Here is a 21925-nt window from a genome sequence, read left to right on the forward strand (position 1 = left end):
AGTAATTGTGCGTGAGAGTGTACGTAGGAGGGGATATATATATATATACGTATGAGGGGAGTCCCAAAGGCATTTCATCTATATATAATTGTCTTTCATTTCCAACATTTGTTATACTCATTTACCTTATCTACTTCACAACAGCTCTATTCGCATACAACTTAGGCAGCACCATGACCGACGGTACCACCACCCCACCAGTCATAACATGCAAAGGTACTGCTACCTGTTCTCTTCTCATCATTTTCCTATATATCTGATATGATGGACAAGATGAGTACGATTAGCTTCTTGTGTTGTTGTTGTGTTATGAATTCAATGTTCTTTCAGCTGCTGTGCTGAGGAAATCTGGGGAGCCACTGCAAGTGGAGGAGATTCAAGTGGATCCTCCAAAGTCCACTGAAGTTAGGATAAAGATGCTTTGCGCCAGTATGTGCCACACCGATATCTTATGCTGCAACGGCCTCCCTGTCGTAAGTATCCATCCTCGCAATCCTTTGATTTTCTATACATTATTCTGTTCTGTTGCTTATTATTTGTTTGATTTCCTTTTCTATGTTTTCAGCCTTTGTTCCCTCGGATCCCTGGCCATGAAGGTGTTGGGTGAGTGTCTTTATGATGAATTCTTCACTACTTGTTTCAAGGGACTTGGAAAGATTTAGTACTAATCACATTTACATAATGATCGATCGTTATCTCTATATCGTCTCATTAGGCTTAGACTTTTATGTTAATTGTAGTCCACTTGACATATACACGTTGTGGAAATGCAGTGTTGTTGAGAGTGTTGGAGACCAGGTGACGCACGTCAAGGTAGGAGATACAGTTATGCCACTCTATCTGGGAGAATGTGGAGAATGCCTAAATTGCAGTTCAGGGAGGACAAACTTATGCCACAAGTACCCCCTTGGTTTTAGTGGCCTGATGGCTGACGGCACATCAAGAATGTCTGTGGGAGGGGAGAAAATCTACCACCATTTCAGCTGCTCCACCTGGTCCGAATACGTTGTCATTGAAGCCAATTACGCCGTCAAAGTAGACCCAAGAGTCTCTCTTCCCCATGCTAGCTTCCTCTGCTGTGGCTTCACAACAGGTTTCGGCTCAACATGGAGAGAAGTCAATATCGAAAAGGGCTCAACTGTTGCTGTAATTGGCCTTGGTGCTGTTGGACTAGGGGTAAGTACAACAAGATAGATATTGAGGTTTATACATGCTTGGATCATCTAAAGATGGACTGTCTGAGGGACAATGGTTTCAGAGCACTATTTTTTGTGACATGTTTCTCATTGTTTTTCCCCTGGATGCAACGCAGGCCGTAAAGGGAGCTCAAATGCTAGGGGCCTCGAAGGTAATCGGGATAGACATAAACGAGTTGAAGCACGAGAAAGCAAAGGCATTTGGGATCACAGAATTCATCAATCCTAAGCTCTCAGACAAATCTGTATCAGAATTGATTAAAGAAGCCACTGGAGGGCTTGGAGTAGACTACTGTTTCGAGTGCACAGGCGTGCCGGCCCTCCTCAACGAAGCCATTGAGGGCTCAAAAGTGGTATGACTCCTCAACCACGAACAACGTTTATATCGATCCTTCCTTTAGATCAATGTGTAATTTTCTTTCTGAGTTCTCATTAATCCATAATTGATGTACAATGAGAGCACGTACTTTGCATTGCAGGGACTTGGGACAATAGTGTTTATTGGTGCAGGGCTTGAGAAGAGTGGGGAGCTCAACTACATTCCCCTCTTGTGTGGTAGAACTGTGAGGGGTTCCATCTATGGTGGAGTTAGAACTCAGTCAGATCTCCCTAAAATTGTTGAGAAATGTGTCAACAAGGTATGAGTCCAAATCATCAATGTTTATGTCCCGAAATTTCTAACCCGACTAAGTTTGGCTAGATCTGGACAATTACACTTGTTCTGTGATTGATCTACGGTCCAAAAAAAGTGACCAATCATATGGTAAGTATACCATACTTACCATATGATTAGTTTGGTTCGACTAGACCAGACTCGAACAAGAATTTTTCGTTTATGTACATGTAACCTTGATTTGTTGTACATTGACTGAGAAGAATTCATTTGTCATTGAAACTGAGCAGGAAATCGATCTTGATCAGCTGATCACTCATGAGGTTTCACTTGCTGAAATTAACAAGGGGTTTGAGTACATGAAGCAGCCAGACAGTCTCAAGGTTGTCATCAAGTTCTAAGACAAATCCAGCAAATTGCTTTTTCTTTCTACTTCTTTTTATTACATTATAACTTGTGTGTGGTATGAAGCTCTGGCATCAGTTTGTGTATCAACATATCTAAAATAACAACCAATTGTTTTTTTCTCTTTATCCTTAATAATGATCATATACTTGTTTGCTCACTAAAACAAAATTTACTATTAATTATAATTTTATCATACAGACTAAAACTGTTCTAATAAGTCTCATTAAATCATAGTTAAATAAAAATCAATACAAAAAGATTAAATTATTCATCATAAAAAAAAAAAATTCGCCATGACTATATATGAGCCATAGTAAATATTTTTATCATGTCTAATTTTTTTAGCCCTACTCATAAAAATCACTGCTAACAATCATTGTGAGCCGGGCTCGATAACTATTTACTATGGGTTTTTTTTTTAATCATAACAAATTGTCATCATTAAATGTTAAATTTCTTCCACTGACTCTTAATTATGAATGTAGATGAAATTTTGAGTTAGGGTCCTATAACAAGCACATAAATTAGTAGAAAGTTTTAATACTTATATATATATATATATATATATATCAATTATATTAATCAATCTTTGGTAAAGTTAATGTAATGAGAGAATTAGTAGATCAGTTAAGTATTAAAATAGATTCCATATGGGTTGGCGCAGCCAAAGTTTGAAGGCCAACATTCCACTTAATTAGGCAGTAATTTGACTTTGGGAATAATTAATACTCATTATTATAGCTGGTTATATTAAATTCATATGGCATTCAATTCAGGGATAATTACGGTTTCCACCTCTAAATTTAGTGTAATTATATGTAGACCCCATGTAGTTTGAAAAATTACATGTAACACTCCTGAAATTTGCTTTCGTTTAACAAATAAGTTCCCCATTAGTCAAAATTCACTAAATTTGCTGATATTAATAGAAAAATTGAAAGAAAATTGATGCTTGCCTTTGATTGACTTATTACTACTTTATTGTAGATCAAACAGTTTTTTTCGAACTGGACTGCCCTTGTAACAGTGAAAATCATGCATTAATGCGTGAATACATATGAGGGTAATTTGATCATAAAAAAGATTTACTTAACCTGCTATAAGTCAATAATAAGTCAATTAGGGGTTAATATAGATCTTTTTTAATTAATAACAATAAATTCGATAAATTTTAACTAACGGATAGACTTATTTGTTCATAGAAGCAAATCTTGAAGGTGCTAGATGTAATTTCTTAAATTATATAAAATTTAAGTGTAATTATACCAAATTTCAGGGAACGAGGTGTGATTATCCCTAAAATTAAATAAGGAAGCTAAGCCAATGAAAATTTTGAATTAAAGCCCCGTCGGTATTACGCAAAATCTAGATCGATATTTATAACTATATGATAACTACCCATTTAATGTAAAGCAACTGCTTTCTATGTCATATCCGGAATCAAATCAACAAAGAAAACAATAATTTGGTACGTTATCATTACAAAATTCCCTCAAATATATATAAGTATTAAATACACTTTGCCCCTTGATTTATTTTTGACGTAGTTACATTATATTAAATATTTAAATAATGTTGTTCTTACATTATATATAGATATATTTATTTGTAGTTCAAAGGATTTCTCCTTTTAACAATTTATTATTTTAAGTTTAATTAACTTAATTGGATATTTAATTATAATAAAGTAAAATATATTAGTAAATTAAATAGTTCTAATTTTATTACATTTTACAGACTCAGTTAAATAATCAATCAGTACAATAAATTATTTAACTTTTTAGATAAAAATGAGCAATTACATATCCATTTTTTAAGTATATTTTCTTTGAAAATATGATATATATATATATATATTCATTTTTTTCCTAAAAGAGGTTTAGTTTTTGGTTAAACATATATATTGTGAATTTATTTTCAAAAGCATATATGAGTCGTTCAGGATATTATATTTGTGTTATATCTTAAATTATTGCTCTATTTTTTATTTATTCACTTATTAAAAATTAATTTGGTGATGGTTTAATGTTCAAAATACTAAAATATATTAAATAATATAATTATTCAGTATATGAGAGACAATTTTGTTCAATCAAAAAGGTAAATGTTACATTTATTAGTTTAAAAAAATAAAATACTTTTATCAAGCATAGTTCAATGAGAAAAACATATTTAATCCAACATATATAAAACCTGAAAGAGCTATTTATTTGAATGAAAAATATTTGAGGAATAAAAAAGTCCACATTTTCTGCTCATTCATGTGGGCCAACTTCTTTTATGTTTTAATTAAGTTGAGTCAAACACCCTTTTATCCGAATCGAATCAACAAATATCATGTATTACATTTATTATAGAATATCCTTGCTGTATGAGTAGCTCAGATATAGGGCTTTCAGTCTTCATGCCTGATTTGAGCGAATAGTTAGGGTAGCTTCTTTGCTATCAGATAGGCTTCTAACCCAATTTGCAATAAAAATTTAAAGGAATTACTGAATTATGCACACAATTGTCATACAAAGTTCATGCATGAAACTCTTGAGGTTATTCATAGTGGGAGTTGGTCACTGAATTCAAGAATCTTTCTGCACACTGTGAGTCTTTATTCTCGTTTCTACACACTTTGGCAATATAATGTACAAAAGAATGACAGTGAAATTTAGTGATCACAATTTAGTTACCAGGCCAACAGCAAACACTTTTCTGGGGAATTTCCGCTCCGCAGTTCCAATTTTCATACGGAACCGAAAAAAGGAAAGACAAGGTCAGAGGTCTTCCAATCAGTATATGAAAACATCAAAGCATCAATTCCTGATTTCAATATTTAGAAATCGTCATTATGAGAACGAAGGTAAGCAACAAAAGAGCCTATAAAGCAATTAATTGAATCAAGTCCATACATCTCCATACTGAACAAAAAAGGTATATATATCGAAATCCCGCCTATTCGTCGAGATCTGTAATTCTTTTCCTTTTCTTTGTTTTTTTTTTTTTTTTGGGGGGGGGGGGGGGGGGGGGGGGGGTGGCGCTAATTTGGGACTGTAGATATAAATGGAATTGAATTCATATAAAAGATTAAATGGCATACATTATACTAGTATAAACTGGGGGGGTGGCGCTAATTTGGGACTGTAGATATTGAATAAATGGAATTCATATAAAAGATTAAATGGCATACATTATACTAGTATAAACTACAGGTTTCAAGGTATTTCAGGAGAAGGATGGTTTAGCCGTTAAAGGCTGCCTCTCTCTACCTGCAACTCTTCAGCAGATAAGAAGAGGGACTTGAGATACCAATGCTGCTTGCAAATTTTCCAGTTTCCTTGGCAGGTGTTCCACATTCGCTAAAATCAAGCGCACGTCTCTCCGCCTGCAAAGGATTATCCCAAGTTAGTTTGTGGCGCTGTAATTTCTTAACCGTACACAACATTTTCGCTAACGCATTAAAGCAGTCAGGACTACCACTTGCAACAGTGTAAAGTCGAAAGTATCATAAGAGGGAAAATAAGGCAGCTTCTTGGATTAATTCATGAGAAATGTACCATGAAATTTGAAGCCAAAATGGAATGATGTTCTGTCTGAGTGTTTGGACCGTGGTTGTTCTCCTTTTCCAATTCCTGGTTTGTGGAGCATTTTGCTTTAACTAAAGTTTCTGGAGTTTCATCTCCCAAGACCTTCTGGGCATCAGCAAATGCACCCGCAGTCTGCTCTCCTAATTGCTTCATTAATCCAATGGCATCATAACTTCGCTCCCCTGGGCTCATGAAGTAACCAATGTCCTACAAGCACAACTATTATGGGATACATATTCAGAAGAAAAAATGAATTTGTTAAAGTTCTTGACTACTGGGATTTCCCACACCTCAATTGTTATATCTGTATCGACCCTGGGGCCTGGCACAAAACTGTTGATAAACCAAGGTGATTTCCATGCAGAAGGAGATTCTATACTTCTCTTAAATGGTGTCTCCATAAATCTGGAAACATACAATCAAAAAGAAAATTAGGAAATCCAGAGCGCTAGGAAGGACTTGGAAGTCCAAGCATAATAGAACTGGAATTTGCAGCTACATTCAGTCTTACATGCTATTGTTTTCAAAAGCTACACCCTTGCTGGAACTTTCAGCCTTCTTCTCTGAAGGACTCAAGGATTGCAGCGATGTAGTTATGATCAAATTGGTACCATCCTTCTTTGCGCTGAGTCGAGGAGAACAAAGAACAGAAAGACATGATGTCTCAGCTGAAGATAAACTAGCTCCATGTTCTGATACAGCATCAATTTTCCTAGCATATTGGTTTCCAAGAGCTCTGGCACTCAGACCAATTGATCTATCACCCTTAATCCCAAAACGGTCAGGAGAAAAGAATAGCAGGTGATTCATATCATGTTCAACAAGGATTCCGGAAAACTCTTTTGCCTGTCAGAAAAAGAACAGTAGCACAAGATCAGACTACAGATTCACATTGGGAAAGAACCTGAAGATTCATTTTAGTTAATGCAACTCCCTTGTCACGTCTTCTGATAGAGGATAACCATAGTAGCTATCAGTTAAATCAGAAAAGCAATATAATCTCACAAAAAATTTGGATTACATCAAATCATGTTGAGAACTGCAGTATCCACATCTTTTTGAGAGACCTAAAGTAACACAGTTTTTCACAAAGGAAATTTATAAGTTGATAGATATTAGACAAGAGGTCCATAACAAGCTAGCTTTTAGCTTCCTCCAAGTTTTTACTTTGAAAACTAAACTTCTATCCCTTTAACCAATCCAAGGGAAAAAAGGAAATGAGAAAGTACTGACCGAGTCCATTGCATTTTTCCTCATGCCCTTAGCTTTGACTTCAGCAACAGCAGTGTGTTCTGGTATCTTGTCTGAACACTCACTGATATTGAACTCTTTTTGTGAGATTATGTTTTCTGAAGTGAGAATGCATTCGTTGCTCTCGTGTTTTCCCTGTCCACAAGCAGGGCCCACATTTTCTTTATCCATACAGAGTGCTTCACACTTTCCTTTACTCTTTGGAGATAATGATGGCATTGCTCCTTTCTGGTCTATACACTCATTAAACATAACTTCTAATTCAGAAAGATCGTTATTGATCATGTTGGAAAAGGTCTCTTGCTTAGAAATGCATTCAAGCTTCTTTTCACCTCTCTTTTCCGACAAAGGAGACACCAGATCACGATGTCTTTTCTTCAGTATGGATGGTGTGCCTGTAAAACTTTTGGCAGCACTTTTTAGAACAGACTCTGGGCTACCATCTCTAGATGGTGAATCCCACAGCTTGAATGGAGTCATGGAAGAAATCATCAGTTGGCGTATGCCAAGCGGACTGTACTCTTGGTGCATATCAGTGCCAGATTGTATAAGATCACAACTGAAAAACGGAATATCCAAGCTTGGAAAACGAGGGGGCTCATAGAATAAAGCTCCTGAGTCTTTCAGTTCATCTGATTCAGCTGGATCTTTTTCCTTGGAAGAACAACATTGAGAATCATTCAATGGTGCCAATACAAAATCATTAGCCGGAACTCGTTTTGGGGATCTCTTTGCCTCATTGGAGCCATCCGCACTAGGAGAGCAATCAGACTCCTTGGCAGAGATAAATCTATCATGCATACTTGGTGAAATAGACTCCTGCTCAACATTCACATTTGAAGAATCATTACACTGATCTGGATTTATACCAAACATGAGTGGATCAACATCAGGGGGAAGTTGAGTACGAAGAGGCAGAGGTTCTGTAAACGAAGTTCCCAGCATAGCCGACTGCACATAAGGCAACTGATAATTTGAATAATTACGAAGTAATGTATCCGGAGGTCCATTGGAGTTGCTAATAAAATTTTCAGAGGGACATCCATCATGATCAACCTCAGGATATCCCTCATTGCAGTCCGAATTAGCTATGGGATTAGGCGTGTCAGAACCCACAACCATGTTTACCATAGGAATAGAAGCACCTTCCATGTAAGTCTCTGTTGAAAAGGGTTCATTGTTATCCCTACCAGTTAAAGATGGGATGAACATAGATGATTCTTGCCCAAGATCCAGCAAAGACATGTCAGGTAGCTCATTTGTGTTTGCCTGCCATTCTTTCCCTGCGAAGCTCCCCCAATCTATAGAGAAGTCATGTTCAAGAAACTTGTTACCCGGTTCACAAGGTACTGCAGGTATGGCATACATGACTTCTTGAAACGCAGGACGATAATCTTCGGAAGAGGGGATTGCACTTGATTCTTCAGTCACCCTATAGTCTCCACTGGGATGTTCAGTTCTGTTGATTGCATTGTTTGTAGATTGAGATATACTGCATTCAGAAGCTTCCTCGACTTCTGCTCCATCTCTATCATCTTCACCACTTTGTTGTGCTTTTGAAGAAGAAGATGCTGCTGAGTTATTTGGATGGCTAAGAAGGATTGGACCTTGAAACTGTGAAAGTAACCCAGATGCCAAATACATATCCAATTTCTTCTTGACAGAAGAATTCCAATGATTCTTTATTGCATTGTCAGTTCTGATGGCCAACACATAGAACGGAAATCAAAATGAGTAAAAGCCAGAAGAAAACACATAGCAAGGAAAAGATAGACATGTGAAGATTATATTTTCTGTACGTAGTTGAATTATTACTTCTGTAACTAATATGTAGTCCTGTACCTCCCGGGCAAGAACTTAGTTAACTCTGCCCACTTGTTTCCATAAATTTGATGGGCACGAATCAGAGCCAATTCTTCCTCTTGTGTCCAAGCTTCTTTGTTTATGCCAGGATTAAGATGATTGTGCCACCTGCATAATACAATAATATAACAAGTAAAGTATACTGCACAAGAGAAACTACAAGAGATTAAATCAACACCTTTGAGAACACATAATAACCCATCAGTCAACAATGTACATTGAGCAATTAATATTTAGAAAAACCAACGCTAATCTTATATCCCTAGCTCATAAAGTTTCTGAAACATCAAAATTGAGTTCTTTAAACAGTGAAAAGATATATACGGACATCAGTGTGAGAACACAGAGATAAAAATTTCTGCAAGCTTACCTTTCCCGACATTGCTTTCCAATGCGTCCAGGAAGATGTTGTGCGATGGTAGACCACTTTTTTGGCCCATATTTATTCACCAGTTCAATTATTATTTCATCCTCCTAATTTATAAAAAAGAGTAATTACATCGAAAAATTTTATTTTAATTGAGACAGGATCCAAAAGAAAGGAATAGAGAGAAGTTACCAACCTCTTTTGACCATGGACCTTTTACAAGATCTGGATTAAGAACCTTCTGCCACCTGTGTAAGCATTGTACATCTGTTCGATCCTTGAAACACTCCGCTACATATAGCATATGTACCACATAGAAAAATAAGGCCACTTGAACAGTTAGATTTTCAGCTAGTTATCAATTTGGATGCAAAATGGACTAGCAACTAGAATACTGCAAATAATATTACACACCTCATTCAAGGTAATACATTAGAACAAAAAAGGGCCATTTGTGCAGCATCAACTTATGTAGAAAGATTAGGGAATGAGGAGAAAGCATGGGAATTAAAAAGGTGCTTGACCCAATTTATTGAGAAAGCAATAGTTCACAATATTTTCCTTGCCAATTACCAATAGAAAAATGTAGACCACATAAAAGAAATAGGTTTGATATATCACCTAGTTCTCCAAGTATCTCTCTAAACTTCACTAGGTGATATATCAAACCTATTTCTGCTTACACAAGTAATAAATGAGAAAAGGCTTTTAATTCATATAACTACCTATCTTTTTCCAGTTTTTTCCTTTGAAGCGTTGAACAGCCATGCGCAGTATCTCGTCCTGTCAGAAAACAAAGAAACAAGCATTTAGATCACAAATAAAAGTCCATCATGCGTAAGCGTGGGATGATTTAATCTCGGGTAAAAAATGAAAAAGAAAGATAGAACCAACTCCAGTTTAAAAATGGAATGCAAAGAGAATATAAACATGAACCTTCTACCAAAATTCAGTAATCAGTCTCACTCAAACTTAGGCTATTTACAGGATTATTCCACGAGTACATTCAAATTTATCCATCACTGGAACAACCAACTGCATCCTTAAACTCAGTTTTCTTATCTAAAAGTTTTATAACCAAAGCATCCATAGCTTTTACGAAATTGTGTTCAACTCTTCCTTACAAATTACAGCCATCTATCTAAGCAATTTGCAGTGTTTTGACCACCAGAGCCATTATAAAATGCAGTTCAAGCACCTTTCAAGTTTCAACATAGAACCAGACATGAATAATGAGCTAATCACACGATATCGCTATGTTCTTTTGACTTGCTCTTTAAATTTAAGGAGAAGTACTACACTTACTGGCCAAATAAAACAATGTTAGCAATTGATTTCCATGAAACTGATCAATAGCAAGATGATAAGCAAACAACTTAAGTGCTGGTTTATCAAGAGGGCAGGTTAGATTTGTTCAATTCAAATTATCCACAAAATTATGAGAAGATGAATACAAAAAGGTGCAGTATCACAAATTGTCTTCCAGTATCCATAAACATGCAAATACATCTAAATGTGCAGGTTCTTAAAGATAAAATGCATCCACATGGTGGGACATCTTGTATTCCTGCAGATAAAAATCAGCGCAGAGCAAGTTGCCTATACAGATAGATTAGATTTGCAACTGTGGAAAAGGTTTTGGTTATTGCTTAACCTCTTCCGGAGTCCATTGCCCCTTTGTGGAACGTCTTGTGGGGCCACTTGTCCTCCTGCAAAATAAGTATGAGAAATGACATATCTTACTTTTTCCAACTAAATGTCACTGCATTTGCATTGTTTTGATTTAGATAAAAGGAAATAGAGGATATCCAATTTCCAACGTAGTACAAGTTTAATACTTGAAAAAGAATTGTGAAGTCAAAGCCTACATTTTCAGAAAGTATCCCTAGAAATGTAACTAGTTAGTTCATAGGTGCTAACTTCTGTTAAAATTCACTGAGAGAACCCACAAACATGTCTATTTTGCAAACACAAAAAAAGGGGGGGAGGGACCCACTCTCACCCCATCAATTAATCACTTAAAATATCACGCACTAGAACAGGCAACAAATTTAAAAAATGATAATCACGTAAAATGGAGAATAGCAGATACTATGTGCTTAACAAGGTTACCCATGTAAAGGTCGAGCTCGTTGTAGACCATCTCTGGTACCATCTGATAGTGCGTTGCTAGTCCGATCACTTTCCATATCTACTTGAAAAGTAGGCAAATTTGTATAAGCCAATTCCCACAAGTTGGCAATTTTCTCCAGAATGTCTTCTCCAAATCATTATATCCTACCTATAAATAGGTAGGCACTACTGCAGTCCAGGATGAAGTCAAAAGCTAAGAATTTGGAAAATAAAACGAAAGAAAGTCAGGATATATATAAGTGCAAGTGCAACGCAGATAAGCAAGCAAATATAAAGATTAGTAAGCATTCAGAAAGCATCGACTCTCTTTCATAAGTTATTCGTGATCTCGTCGAAAAAACCAAAAAGTTGGCAAGCCATTAAATGTTTATGAAAAGGTCAGGCTGCTTCAATTTTCTGCTTTAACTATCCGTTGAATATATTAAATAGCAAAAGATGCTTCTCTTCAGTAAACGAGCTGTATCTAATTAACTTGAACATTTTGTCGCCTATTGGAATTTAAAATTCAGGACAAGTTAATGGGTAATGACAGATGAGATTTCCTAACATAGAATTTAATGGTGAATTGAAAAGATCATAATTCAAATACTGCCATCAGGCTTCGTCATTCATGGACCTAAATTTGCAGGGAGGAAACCACCCAACATAAAAGTTTGCTATGACGTACCCGCAATTTTTCCTGGTTAAGGACATAATATTCTTTCCTGAACATAACTCTTGAACTGTATAACAAAAAGCCTCAAGCAAAAATCAGAAAATGCAAAAGCTACTACGTTTTCCAAGCAAGAGAAATGCGGTTAACGGGAAAATGTACAAGTCATGATTCTAAAGCCAACAAAAACAAAACAACTGAATAATCTCAATTGAAACAAAACAAGATGTAACAACACTGCTATACCCAGGAAAAAGAAGTCAAACAGTCAAATTTATCCAAAAAAATAAGCGGGAATCATCTGAATTCCAACTTAAAAATTCCTCCAAATTAGGGTTCTAATCGTGAAATTCATGCATTTCCTAACACAAACCCAGCAATAACATTCAAAAAAAAAAAATGAAATTCGAGAACTAGAACAACCATACTCCAAGTGAAGATGAAAAGGCGCGGATAAGAATCCAATAACTTACTGAACTCAGCTCAATGAATTTCAATCGAACAAAAGCAAGACTCGAGCTCCACCCGATCGTCTCAACGAGCATTTCCAGATCCAAAATCAACCTAATCCTTTTTATACATTTAATTACACAGATAAACAAAAAACGATCTGCAAACGCACGGCGAAATTTAGAAAAGAAAACGAAACGAGGTACAGATGCTGAGTGTATTTTGAGTGAGAATTAGTGTGTGAACGGTGTGTTTTAGAGAGAGAGAGAGAGAGAGAGTAAAATAAGAAAACGGTCCTAGAATTCAAAATAAAAGAGGCGGAGTATAGTTTCAAAACCTGATGGTAAAGGTCGAACAACATTTTTCCTGATAACCGATTGGATTGCGCCACGTGTCGCTGTCCCTCTCTCAAAGGTTTAATCCCAACGGTACTATTTGAATTTCCACCAAATACAAATACCCGCATTTACAATTAATTAATTTCCACCTGAAAAAAGGAGAAATTCAATTAATTACTCTTTTCCCGTAATTACAACTACTAATCACAACATAATACTTAATTATGTCCTAATTATACATATCATCCATAATTATTCTTATATTATACCAATTACTACCTGCTTTCATTTGGAAATTGCTTCCAAAATACTCCTCATATATTTTTATTTGATTATGAATTAATTACTTTTCTAATTACAATGATTTGGTGCTATTTCTATTGTACCAATCTTGATATGTTTCTTAGTTGGTAGTGTATATTATGACTATTTGGCTTGTAACATGGATCAAGATTTTTTACCATTCATAAAATTAAGTCATTTATAAATATTTGAAAATTATTGGGAATTATTATGATTTTAATCCTAAAACAATCTGAGGTTGTGATTTTGGATTTTCTCAAACTTTAGTTTTTTTTTTTTTTTTTGGCATTTTCAGTCATTCCGTTAAGTTTTATTTAAATGGGAAAAAATAGCCATTGTCCTCTTATTTTGTGGTATTTTTATAACTTTGGTTCTCCCATTTTTCTTCAAACTTCGATAGAGAACCCCTCCCCCCCCGTCAGAAAATGAATTTAAGCAATAAATTTTCTACATAATCTTAACAAAATATTGTCAATAACCTATTTTATAAATATTGCGATACTTGCAACATATGTGTAACTCAAAATATTGATTTTATCATACTTATAGTGTTATTTTTATAATATTGACTATCATATTTATTTTATCCATATATTAGAAAAATTCGGACAAACTAAATAAATAAAAGTTAAAGTTAAAATTATATGTTGTTTTTTTTATCTCTTGAAGCTTCGGGGAAAAAAAATGTGAAAATCGATACATTGGACCAAAACTTGAAAAATACTACAAAATTGAAGAAAAATGACTAATTTTTCCCCTTCAGATTGAAAAAATACTACAAAATTGAAAAACAACAGTCGGAAGACAAAAATTACAACCTCAAATTTTGTTAAGACCAAAATTACATAAGTGGCTTTGTTTGAGAAATCAAAATTACAATTATCCTGAAATATTTATTATAATTTTTTTCAATATACCTTATGATAGACTTTACCGTATTTTTAAGACATGCATCAATTATAAGTTGTGCATTGCCATTATTGAAATAATGAATGTGGTAATAAATGAAGGAAATCAAGTTGTACAAATATAAAAATAGTTAAGGCAAGAATCATACCAAAAAGGTAATACTCATTTTTAAGATGTAAAATGTAGTAAAAGTAAAAATTTAGGCAGTTTTTGAACATGGTATTACTGTTGATTACGATTTTACTATTGCTAAAGACGTTTCAGTATTTAATTAAATTGTCGAATAAAATATCGATAATGAAAGAAAATTCACAATATATATCGCAAATAAACCTTATACTATAATAAAGTATAGGGTTAATTGTATTGATATTATATGAGGATATAATTATAATTACAACTATATTTTCTATTTTATATGTAGAACGGGAAAGATAATATAAGCTCACTTTTTTACATGTACACTGATCGACAATTTAAAATGTAGAATGGCATTTTTTGGGATTAATTTCCGTGTGTAGAAATACTAATGATTTTCAAGACACATAACTCGTATTTAATTTTATTATTTGATAGTTTCTTTTCTAACACAAAACGCAAAGAGTAGTGTTTCTTCCATTAATAAATGATGACTTCAAATTCATGATTTCAAAAGAGTGATTCAAAACATCAAACTAATGATAAAATCAAAGTTGAAGTTCGATATTGTGAATTCGAACATATGAGTATTTATTTAAGTTAATTTAGTTTATTTTATTTTTTTAATTATATTGATATATGTATTACTCAATTGTTTAATGTATTGAAAATATCAAGGGTCATGCAATTATATTTTTTATAAAAAAAATTTGGTGGTGCGAAATCACATATATTCGGAACAGAATTCTACAGTCCTACCTTTTCTAATTTGTTATATAATTATGCCTTGTGCATTATCTTTTAAATATAAATAAATATAATAGAGTTTCATGCAATATACTCGGATGTAATTTAAGGAAATATATTATTTTATTTTAAAAATTATAAAAGATATATTATTATATTTTAAAAAATATAAAAAAATAAATCATTGTATTTTAATGACTAAAAAAAAAATTATTATTTTGTGGTGTCTAATTTCCCTTCTGAGAGACGGTATTCATTTTTCATTTTTGAAGATTCTGTCCACTGCGTCCGGTGAGATGGCAAAGAAAACAGAGCATTTAAATGAAATCCAAACTCATAAAAAATTGTTCATTTTTGAATTCAACTTGTTGGATACAAGCAACCATTACAACAAAAATTGCAAAAACTAACTGAATAAATTTCATAAAACATATATAATTCAAATACAAGAAATCTCTCTAAAAACATAAAAAATTCTACAATTTTTGCACAGGCTATCCAATAATTAGATACGATTCCATCCAAACAAAATTAAGTACCCAACTTTAATCTAATGCAAAAGTTCCGATAGTTTCAAATTTTTCGTATGCTTGCACAAACTATCAACACCTTTGCATAATCCATCGATACCTTTGCATAATCCGTCAATATCCTTACATAAACTGTCAGAATTCATACATAAGTTATCGATATTCTAATACAGACTATCAACGTTCTTGCCCAAACTATCGATATCCTTGCACAAACTGTCGACATCCTTGCACAAACTGTCAAGAATCTTGTATAGGATATCCACATCCTTGCACAAACTATCGACGAAATTGATTATACAAAGAAACGGTGGTCGAACACATACTCAACCAAGTATCAAAAGCAGTGGCATGTTTGAACCTGGAGATCTTGACGATAAAGAAAGAGAACACACCCATGTTGGAGGACTGTTTTTTCTGGAGTGTATCTGCTCTGCTGTGGAAACGCAGGGCTGTCGGAGGGGGTGATGAGAAGATGAGGGTCTTATATAAGAATAAGGCGGCTAGGGTTACAATTACAAAACACCAGTGAAAGATAATGTTGATCTGGAAGTTTCTTGTGGCCCATTAGGGTTTTGCAGTTCTGGCACGCACGCGTACACACGGAAGCCTCCTGTACTCTACTGGAAGTTTTTTTGTCCTGTGTAGTAAATGTGTGACTTTCAACTAAATGTAGACCTGTTACTTGGGGGAAAAAGTAGTATCAGTACACGTAGTACGTATAAATGTGTCTCCAATAAATTTTAAATTTTAAATTTTAAAAATAACTTTTATCTAAGAGAATATATTGACTATATAAGTCAAAACATATATATCTATAATAAAATTATGGTAAATATCAATATAAAAATTAAAATATTTTTCATTGAAAAGAATGAATCAATATTTTTAAAAATAGATTATTATAATCATTATCGCCTAACACTTTTTGAATTCTAATGAGTTTCAAACACATTCAAAAGAAATGCAAAAATTATTTTCATTTCATTCAAATGTCATTTTTTTGTCGTGAGAATTAAATACCATGCAATCACAAACATGACCGCCTCCAGTTTTTACAGATCTAACTAGTAATTATATGGGAAATCTGGACTTTGTGAGTAGCAGCAGTTGTGCCATAACAATCTTGAAATTTCAATTAACAGCATATCTGCGGAATTCCCAATGGCATTAATGGAGTAAAAATAGAGATGCGATATAATGATGCCGGATTTCAGAGAACTAGAAATTAACAGAACTGCCAATATATATATTTGAAACTGCTGCGATAACAAGTTTAGAACTAGTAGAATCACAAAACCAGAGGATGATTATAAAATACTAATAAAGAGGGCACAAAATTGATTGGTAGAATCGAGCAACAAGATCACTGTTTCATGCTGCTCCAACTTTCTGGACTTTGCTGGGGCGATTTGCGGAGTCATTTTCTCTGGAGCGATGATGCTTCCCACCAAAATGCCTACCGCCTCTGTTGTGCCTTCCTCCCCTGTAAAGCATCAACAGCATATCTATAAGGCCATCGTGCAGCAGGAGTAGTGTACATTTCTTATTCTGCTCCTCCCGACACCATTCTCATTATTTTTATATTTTTGGTTTGGGAAATATGGGCGGGGTTCTCTCAATAGTCAATATGGCCAATATTACAACATCTGAATATTAGTGCATTTAATCAACTGAAAGTGTGCATATATCATACCTTCCACGGTTGCTCTTGTAATTGTCACGATACTTCTCCTGGTTATTGCGAAGTAAACTCCAGTATTCCTTCTCAGCCTCACCTGAAGTAGAGATATAAAGATGAGGCTAAAAGTTAAGGTACATGTAGGCCTACTTCATCAATATTTAGGGCAAGCAGAGCTAGAAATACATGTAGAGTAAAACTATGTCACGGCCACTGAAGAACACAACTTGACATCTCACAGAAACCAGTTAACAGAGATAAGATTCGTCATGCAGAATGATACTAAGTAAGAAATCCATATCTTTCAAGAGACAGATATGAATTTTAAATGAAACAAAAAATTAAATGCAGATGAAGAGAGAACTTGTTACAAACCAGTTACAGGATCCAGAGTGGCAATGAAATTTTTCACAATTAAACCACCCTCCTCAGTGAGCACAGAAGCAGCTCGAGCTTTCTGAGCAGCTCCAGCGTCTTCAAACCTCACATAACCAGAGTCTGATCCGATCTTGAAATCAATGAACTGCACAAAGAAACATATGGATAATCTAAATATCAGAAAAAATGTTTAAAAAGTTGGAATCAGAAAATAGGGAAACAAAATTTAACAGAGCAATTTCCAGATTACATTTAGAGGGGTGATGCTTAAACTTGGACAACTAATTCAGGACAAACAGATAGTTATATCAAAACTCTACGATCCAGACCAATAGCTAAAAAATAGACACCATAAAGACCGCAGCAGGGAAACCAGAGAAATTTAAAAAAAATATCTTTTGGAGGAAAGCCATCTGATCTCTTTTTGTTTCCAAAACAGGCTAATAGATAATTTAGAACATCAGTTTGGAACTAGACTAAATCATATTCAGTTAATGTACAAATACGGATTAGTCTTTCCTTCAAATATTGCTAAAAGCAACATTCCACAATTAAAGTTACAAAGAAGGGGAGAGAAATCTGTAGTTACCTTAACAGTGCCAAACTTTTGGAAAATACTTTTTAGATCCTCTCTTAAAACAACATCTTTGTTGTCCTTGTAAGATGCAATGTTTGTTTTTCCTTCACCTGATCTTTGGTCTTCATTGTCATCCTGGTTGTCTGGAGATTTCTCTGCATCTTCTGGTTCCTGGGCTTCAGTCTCTGCACCAGTCTTAGCTGCTTCCTTTTCCTCATCCTTCCCAACATTCTCTACATGATTTGTTGTCATATCTCTAACATCTTGTCCAGTCTCCTCAGAATTAACTTGTGGCTTATCCTGTTCTCCATCTTTCTTAGAGACAACTGCATCATCACTCACTGACTCATGATTACCATTTTGTGTGGTAGAATCTTCAGCAGAGATGCTCTTCAATTTAAACGCAACAATTAAGCCTTTGGGATAGCTGCCACAATCAAAGCTCTCAGATTAAACTAAAATGACAGTAATATAAGGACTATCACTATAAATCATTTGGTGGAACACCCACTCAGGCTCAGCGTTGGCCTTTTCTCTGCGGTTTGAACCTACTTGTGTCCGAGTCTTTGCAGCTTCTTCTTCTTGCTTAGCTCTTTCTTCGTCAAAGTCCTTCCTGCATCAAGGAGGTAAAATGAAAAGCATAAAGGAAGATCTCTCATAAATCAACAAATACCTCACTGACATCCCACTCAAGCAAAGCTTTTCAAAATGGAAGACAAAAAAATACTAATTTTTCCACATATTACATAGAAATTTTGCATCAAATTTAAACATGAGAAATGTGAATGATTCCACACAAAAAACAAACAAATAAAAGGTAGGGAACTTCAGAAGCTGAATGTACACAGTAACCAACATCAAAGAAGAAATGTCTGTTAGACATTTCAATTAGCATACTTACTTTGGTTTGAGCTCTAACTCAACTCCTGAATAACTTATGGTTTGCTTCAAAATATTTGAAGCATCCTCCTCACTTGAAAACTCAATCAGGGCTGTGCCGCAGAACAACCTATTGTCAACAACATGACGAGGTAACCTCACACTGTTAACCTAAAGCAAAAAAGAAAAGGGCAGTCACAGGTCATGAATGGTTATTAGCTTACTACTAAACCAAAGTTCTAAAAGATTAAGTGGAAATGCTACCACAATAATTTCCAAGTTCTGGTAAAAGCTTCAAATTACTAAGTTAATCGCATGTTCAATTCTCATTTATAAATAGCATTTACATTTAAAACCTTAACCCCAGATGAAAAAGAGCATAGTCCTTTTTCCTTCATCCATGAATCAAAGCCTACTTGCAGACTCTCTCAGGATATACCTTAGCATACTTTCCAAAAAATGTTTCTACATCTTCAATCTTGACATCATATTCAAGGGGTGAGGCAGCAATTGTTCTCTCATCTGATTGCTTAATGACCTCCTCGGGCTTTGCAAGCTCAGTAACTCTACCAACCTTCTTCCCTTAACAAAGAAGAAAAAGAAGCAACCATCAGTAACAAAATCTTTAGACATAAGCAAACACCAGTCGTACATCTTCAAAGACTCACCATCTTCAGAAACCTTAAGAAATGTAGAGGTTCTCAGAGTTTCAGCCACTGCCTTAACAGTGTCCTCTGATACATCTTCTGGTTTCGCATCTCCTATGCCCAAGTGACCTCTCATCCGGGAAAATGAGGAAATCAACGCCAAACTGACCACTAGAGCCTAGTTAAGAAAGCAATTCTTCAAGACAACTTAAGAAATGTACTTTTTTCTTTTCTTTTCTCTTCTTTATTCCGTGGAGCCAAAATGTGTTTTGAATCCTAAATCTTCAGCCTCTTAAAAATCAGAGTTTGTGATGGAAATTGGACAGTAGCACCACCTTCAAACTGAAGATCATAGTTTATGCATGTTATTTTATCCCAATAGCCATTCCATTAGTCATAAAATACCTCAGTTGGTAATTCCCAAACTAAAATCAAACAACTTGGGTCGGACTAATTCTAACCATAGAAAATAATCGTTCTTTTAACTTTTACGCCAAACGTAAATAAAAGTTGTCAAACCAAACAACGAAAATACAAGGTGCTGGCAACTTGGACTCCAAAAATCGTTAGGTAAACCAAACAACGAAAAATAAAAGAGTCGATGACTTGTTAAGATCACATACATGCAAGAGGTATACCAACTTTACGAGCGTGAATAAGCAAAATAAACATAAAACAAAAGGATACTCCCATCATCACTTTCGCTGATGGTTTTCTTCAGAAATGCATCTCTTGGGAGATTGCTATCACTGAAATAAAACTCCACCTGAAACATCGAAAATTAAACGAGATACAAAAAGCATCGTCATATACAAAGCGAAAACAAAAACTCAATATTCCTCACCATCTCAAAAAAAAGAAAAATATGTACTGCAAATCACCTGACGAATGACTTTTTTCGCGATTTCTTCGTCCAAAGATGCCATTGTGGCAGCAGTGAGTTGAGAGGAGAGAGAGAGCAGAGAGGAGAAGGAGAAATAGCGGTTTAGGGTTTGGAAGGCAAAATTATTTTATGTTGCTGTGAAAGCTTTAAAGAAATAGGGGGCACCGCGATGTGCAACCGCGGTGCCTCAAAACATTTTTCTTTTTTTTTTTTATAATAAATATGGCAGGTATTTTTCTCAATTTCTTTTTTTTTTTTTTTCTTTTAGAAATAATGTATCCAAACCCTAAGCATGGGGTACGAGTTGGGGGTTGAGCAACTGCAATGAATGGCGGTTAATGTGAAACTCCATCATCAAATGTTCTAACCCCCCACTATCACCATTATGACATTGTGGGATTGAATTCTACTTTGTAAATTTAATTTATTTCGTTTGTCCCATAAGATTGGTACCAGTATTTTTTTAATAATACTAATTGTTGTTGTATGAATTTTTTTTAATACATATATATATAATTATAGTGTTAGATAAAAAAAATTATAAAAATATACAAAACGTAGTGTGATGATAAAAAAGAAAGAAGTATGCGAGAAAAAAGAAATGTGGGTTCAAGTAAGAAAGGAAAAAAAATTATAATTGTTAGTTTATTAAAAATAAGAAAGCTGTAAGAAAAAATAAATATAAAGAATGTGAGAGAGAAGAAAAGATAATTGTAATATAGCTTACTAAAATTATAAAAGTATGTGAGCGCAAAGAATATGCAGAACATGAGAGAGAAAAATGGAATAGTGGGTTCAGAGAAAAAATTATAATTATAAAATTTTTAATAAAATATCAAATACTATTAGACCAATTATTTTTGAAAAAATAAAATGGATGAAATGGTAAAATAGAATAATCAAAAATTGGTACGATCAATGTGTTTGTTTTATATTAATATAAATAGATTGATGGATGGTTGATTATATCATTTAATCTATATTTTCTATATTAACACTAGTAATTTGTGCCACACCGTATGTTTATACAAATTCTATACTTCTATTCAAAATAAAATATTTATAAGAAAATAGTGACAAAAACAGAAGATGTATGATTCTTTTTTTTAAAAAAAAAAAAGAGAGAAATTAGAATGCAAATAACTAATTTGGCATGTACAAATGGTTGTTTCCCCAGATTTCACTTCTCCCACATTGCTACAACACACCAGGAGATCTACAAGTTAGTTATAAGCATCAGATGCAAAAGTCACGCAGCCACGCAGTGAGCACAGAGCGAACTATTCTTTGGTCTTTTACTAAAGAATACCGTGCATGGGTCTTGTTCTTATGAGCTAGGTCCCTACAGTGCAGTCTCAAGGTGATTGCTAATAGATTTAGTTTTAATAGTGCGAGATATACAATGAC

General features: G+C 34.4%; 3 protein-coding genes across 5 annotated transcripts; 1 reads left to right on the plus strand and 2 right to left on the minus strand.

Annotated features, from left to right (window-relative positions):
• Positions 60-2344, plus strand: LOC105164765 (alcohol dehydrogenase-like 1). The gene is made up of 7 exons (XM_020694161.1): positions 60-216; positions 331-473; positions 566-603; positions 774-1176; positions 1313-1549; positions 1676-1834; positions 2100-2344. The coding sequence occupies exons 1-7, from the start codon at positions 174-176 to the stop codon at positions 2208-2210; spliced, it is 1134 nt and encodes a 377-aa protein (XP_020549820.1). The 5' UTR covers positions 60-173; the 3' UTR covers positions 2211-2344.
• LOC105164766 (transcription factor MYB3R-1) lies at positions 5330-12792 on the minus strand. Of its 3 annotated transcripts, none has more exons than XM_020695176.1 (12): positions 12532-12792; positions 11386-11571; positions 10928-10982; positions 9999-10056; positions 9470-9564; positions 9277-9380; positions 8886-9014; positions 7026-8742; positions 6304-6638; positions 6083-6197; positions 5763-5999; positions 5330-5590 (listed from the first exon to the last, which is right to left on the minus strand). In XM_020695176.1, the coding sequence occupies exons 2-12, from the start codon at positions 11460-11462 to the stop codon at positions 5471-5473; spliced, it is 3042 nt and encodes a 1013-aa protein (XP_020550835.1). In that variant the 5' UTR covers positions 11463-11571; positions 12532-12792; the 3' UTR covers positions 5330-5470. The 3 variants fall into 3 exon arrangements, with proteins under 3 accessions (XP_020550835.1, XP_011081823.1, XP_011081822.1); XM_011083521.2 differs by having other exon boundaries at positions 11386-11574; XM_011083520.2 differs by having other exon boundaries at positions 11386-11599.
• Positions 16685-20702, minus strand: LOC105164767 (la protein 1). Its single transcript, XM_011083522.2, has 10 exons — positions 20517-20702; positions 20323-20401; positions 19657-19806; positions 19428-19570; positions 19011-19159; positions 18621-18722; positions 18122-18536; positions 17530-17677; positions 17170-17251; positions 16685-16959 (listed from the first exon to the last, which is right to left on the minus strand). The coding sequence occupies exons 1-10, from the start codon at positions 20559-20561 to the stop codon at positions 16848-16850; spliced, it is 1425 nt and encodes a 474-aa protein (XP_011081824.1). The 5' UTR covers positions 20562-20702; the 3' UTR covers positions 16685-16847.

Source organism: Sesamum indicum, linkage group LG6, assembly GCF_000512975.1.
Source record: "Sesamum indicum cultivar Zhongzhi No. 13 linkage group LG6, S_indicum_v1.0, whole genome shotgun sequence".
Taxonomy (NCBI): domain Eukaryota; kingdom Viridiplantae; phylum Streptophyta; class Magnoliopsida; order Lamiales; family Pedaliaceae; genus Sesamum; species Sesamum indicum.

Coding starts and splice junctions, on each gene's coding strand:
- LOC105164765 (XM_020694161.1), top strand. CDS start 174: ATGACCGACGGTACCACCACCCCACCAGTCATAACATGCAAAG. Junction 474..565: donor GCTGCAACGGCCTCCCTGTC/GTAAGTATCCAT, acceptor CTATGTTTTCAG/CCTTTGTTCCCTCGGATCCC. Junction 604..773: donor CCTGGCCATGAAGGTGTTGG/GTGAGTGTCTTT, acceptor GTGGAAATGCAG/TGTTGTTGAGAGTGTTGGAG.
- LOC105164766 (XM_020695176.1), bottom strand. CDS start 11,462: ATGGAAAGTGATCGGACTAGCAACGCACTATCAGATGGTACCAGAGAT. Junction 9,381..9,469: donor AAGGTCCATGGTCAAAAGAG/GTTGGTAACTTC, acceptor TTTATAAATTAG/GAGGATGAAATAATAATTGA. Junction 6,198..6,303: donor GCTTTTGAAAACAATAGCAT/GTAAGACTGAAT, acceptor GTATGTTTCCAG/ATTTATGGAGACACCATTTA.
- LOC105164767 (XM_011083522.2), bottom strand. CDS start 20,561: ATGGCATCTTTGGACGAAGAAATCGCGAAAAAAGTCATTCGTCAG. Junction 19,160..19,427: donor TTTTTGGAAAGTATGCTAAG/GTATATCCTGAG, acceptor TTTTTGCTTTAG/GTTAACAGTGTGAGGTTACC. Junction 17,678..18,121: donor AAAAGTTTGGCACTGTTAAG/GTAACTACAGAT, acceptor TTCTTTGTGCAG/TTCATTGATTTCAAGATCGG.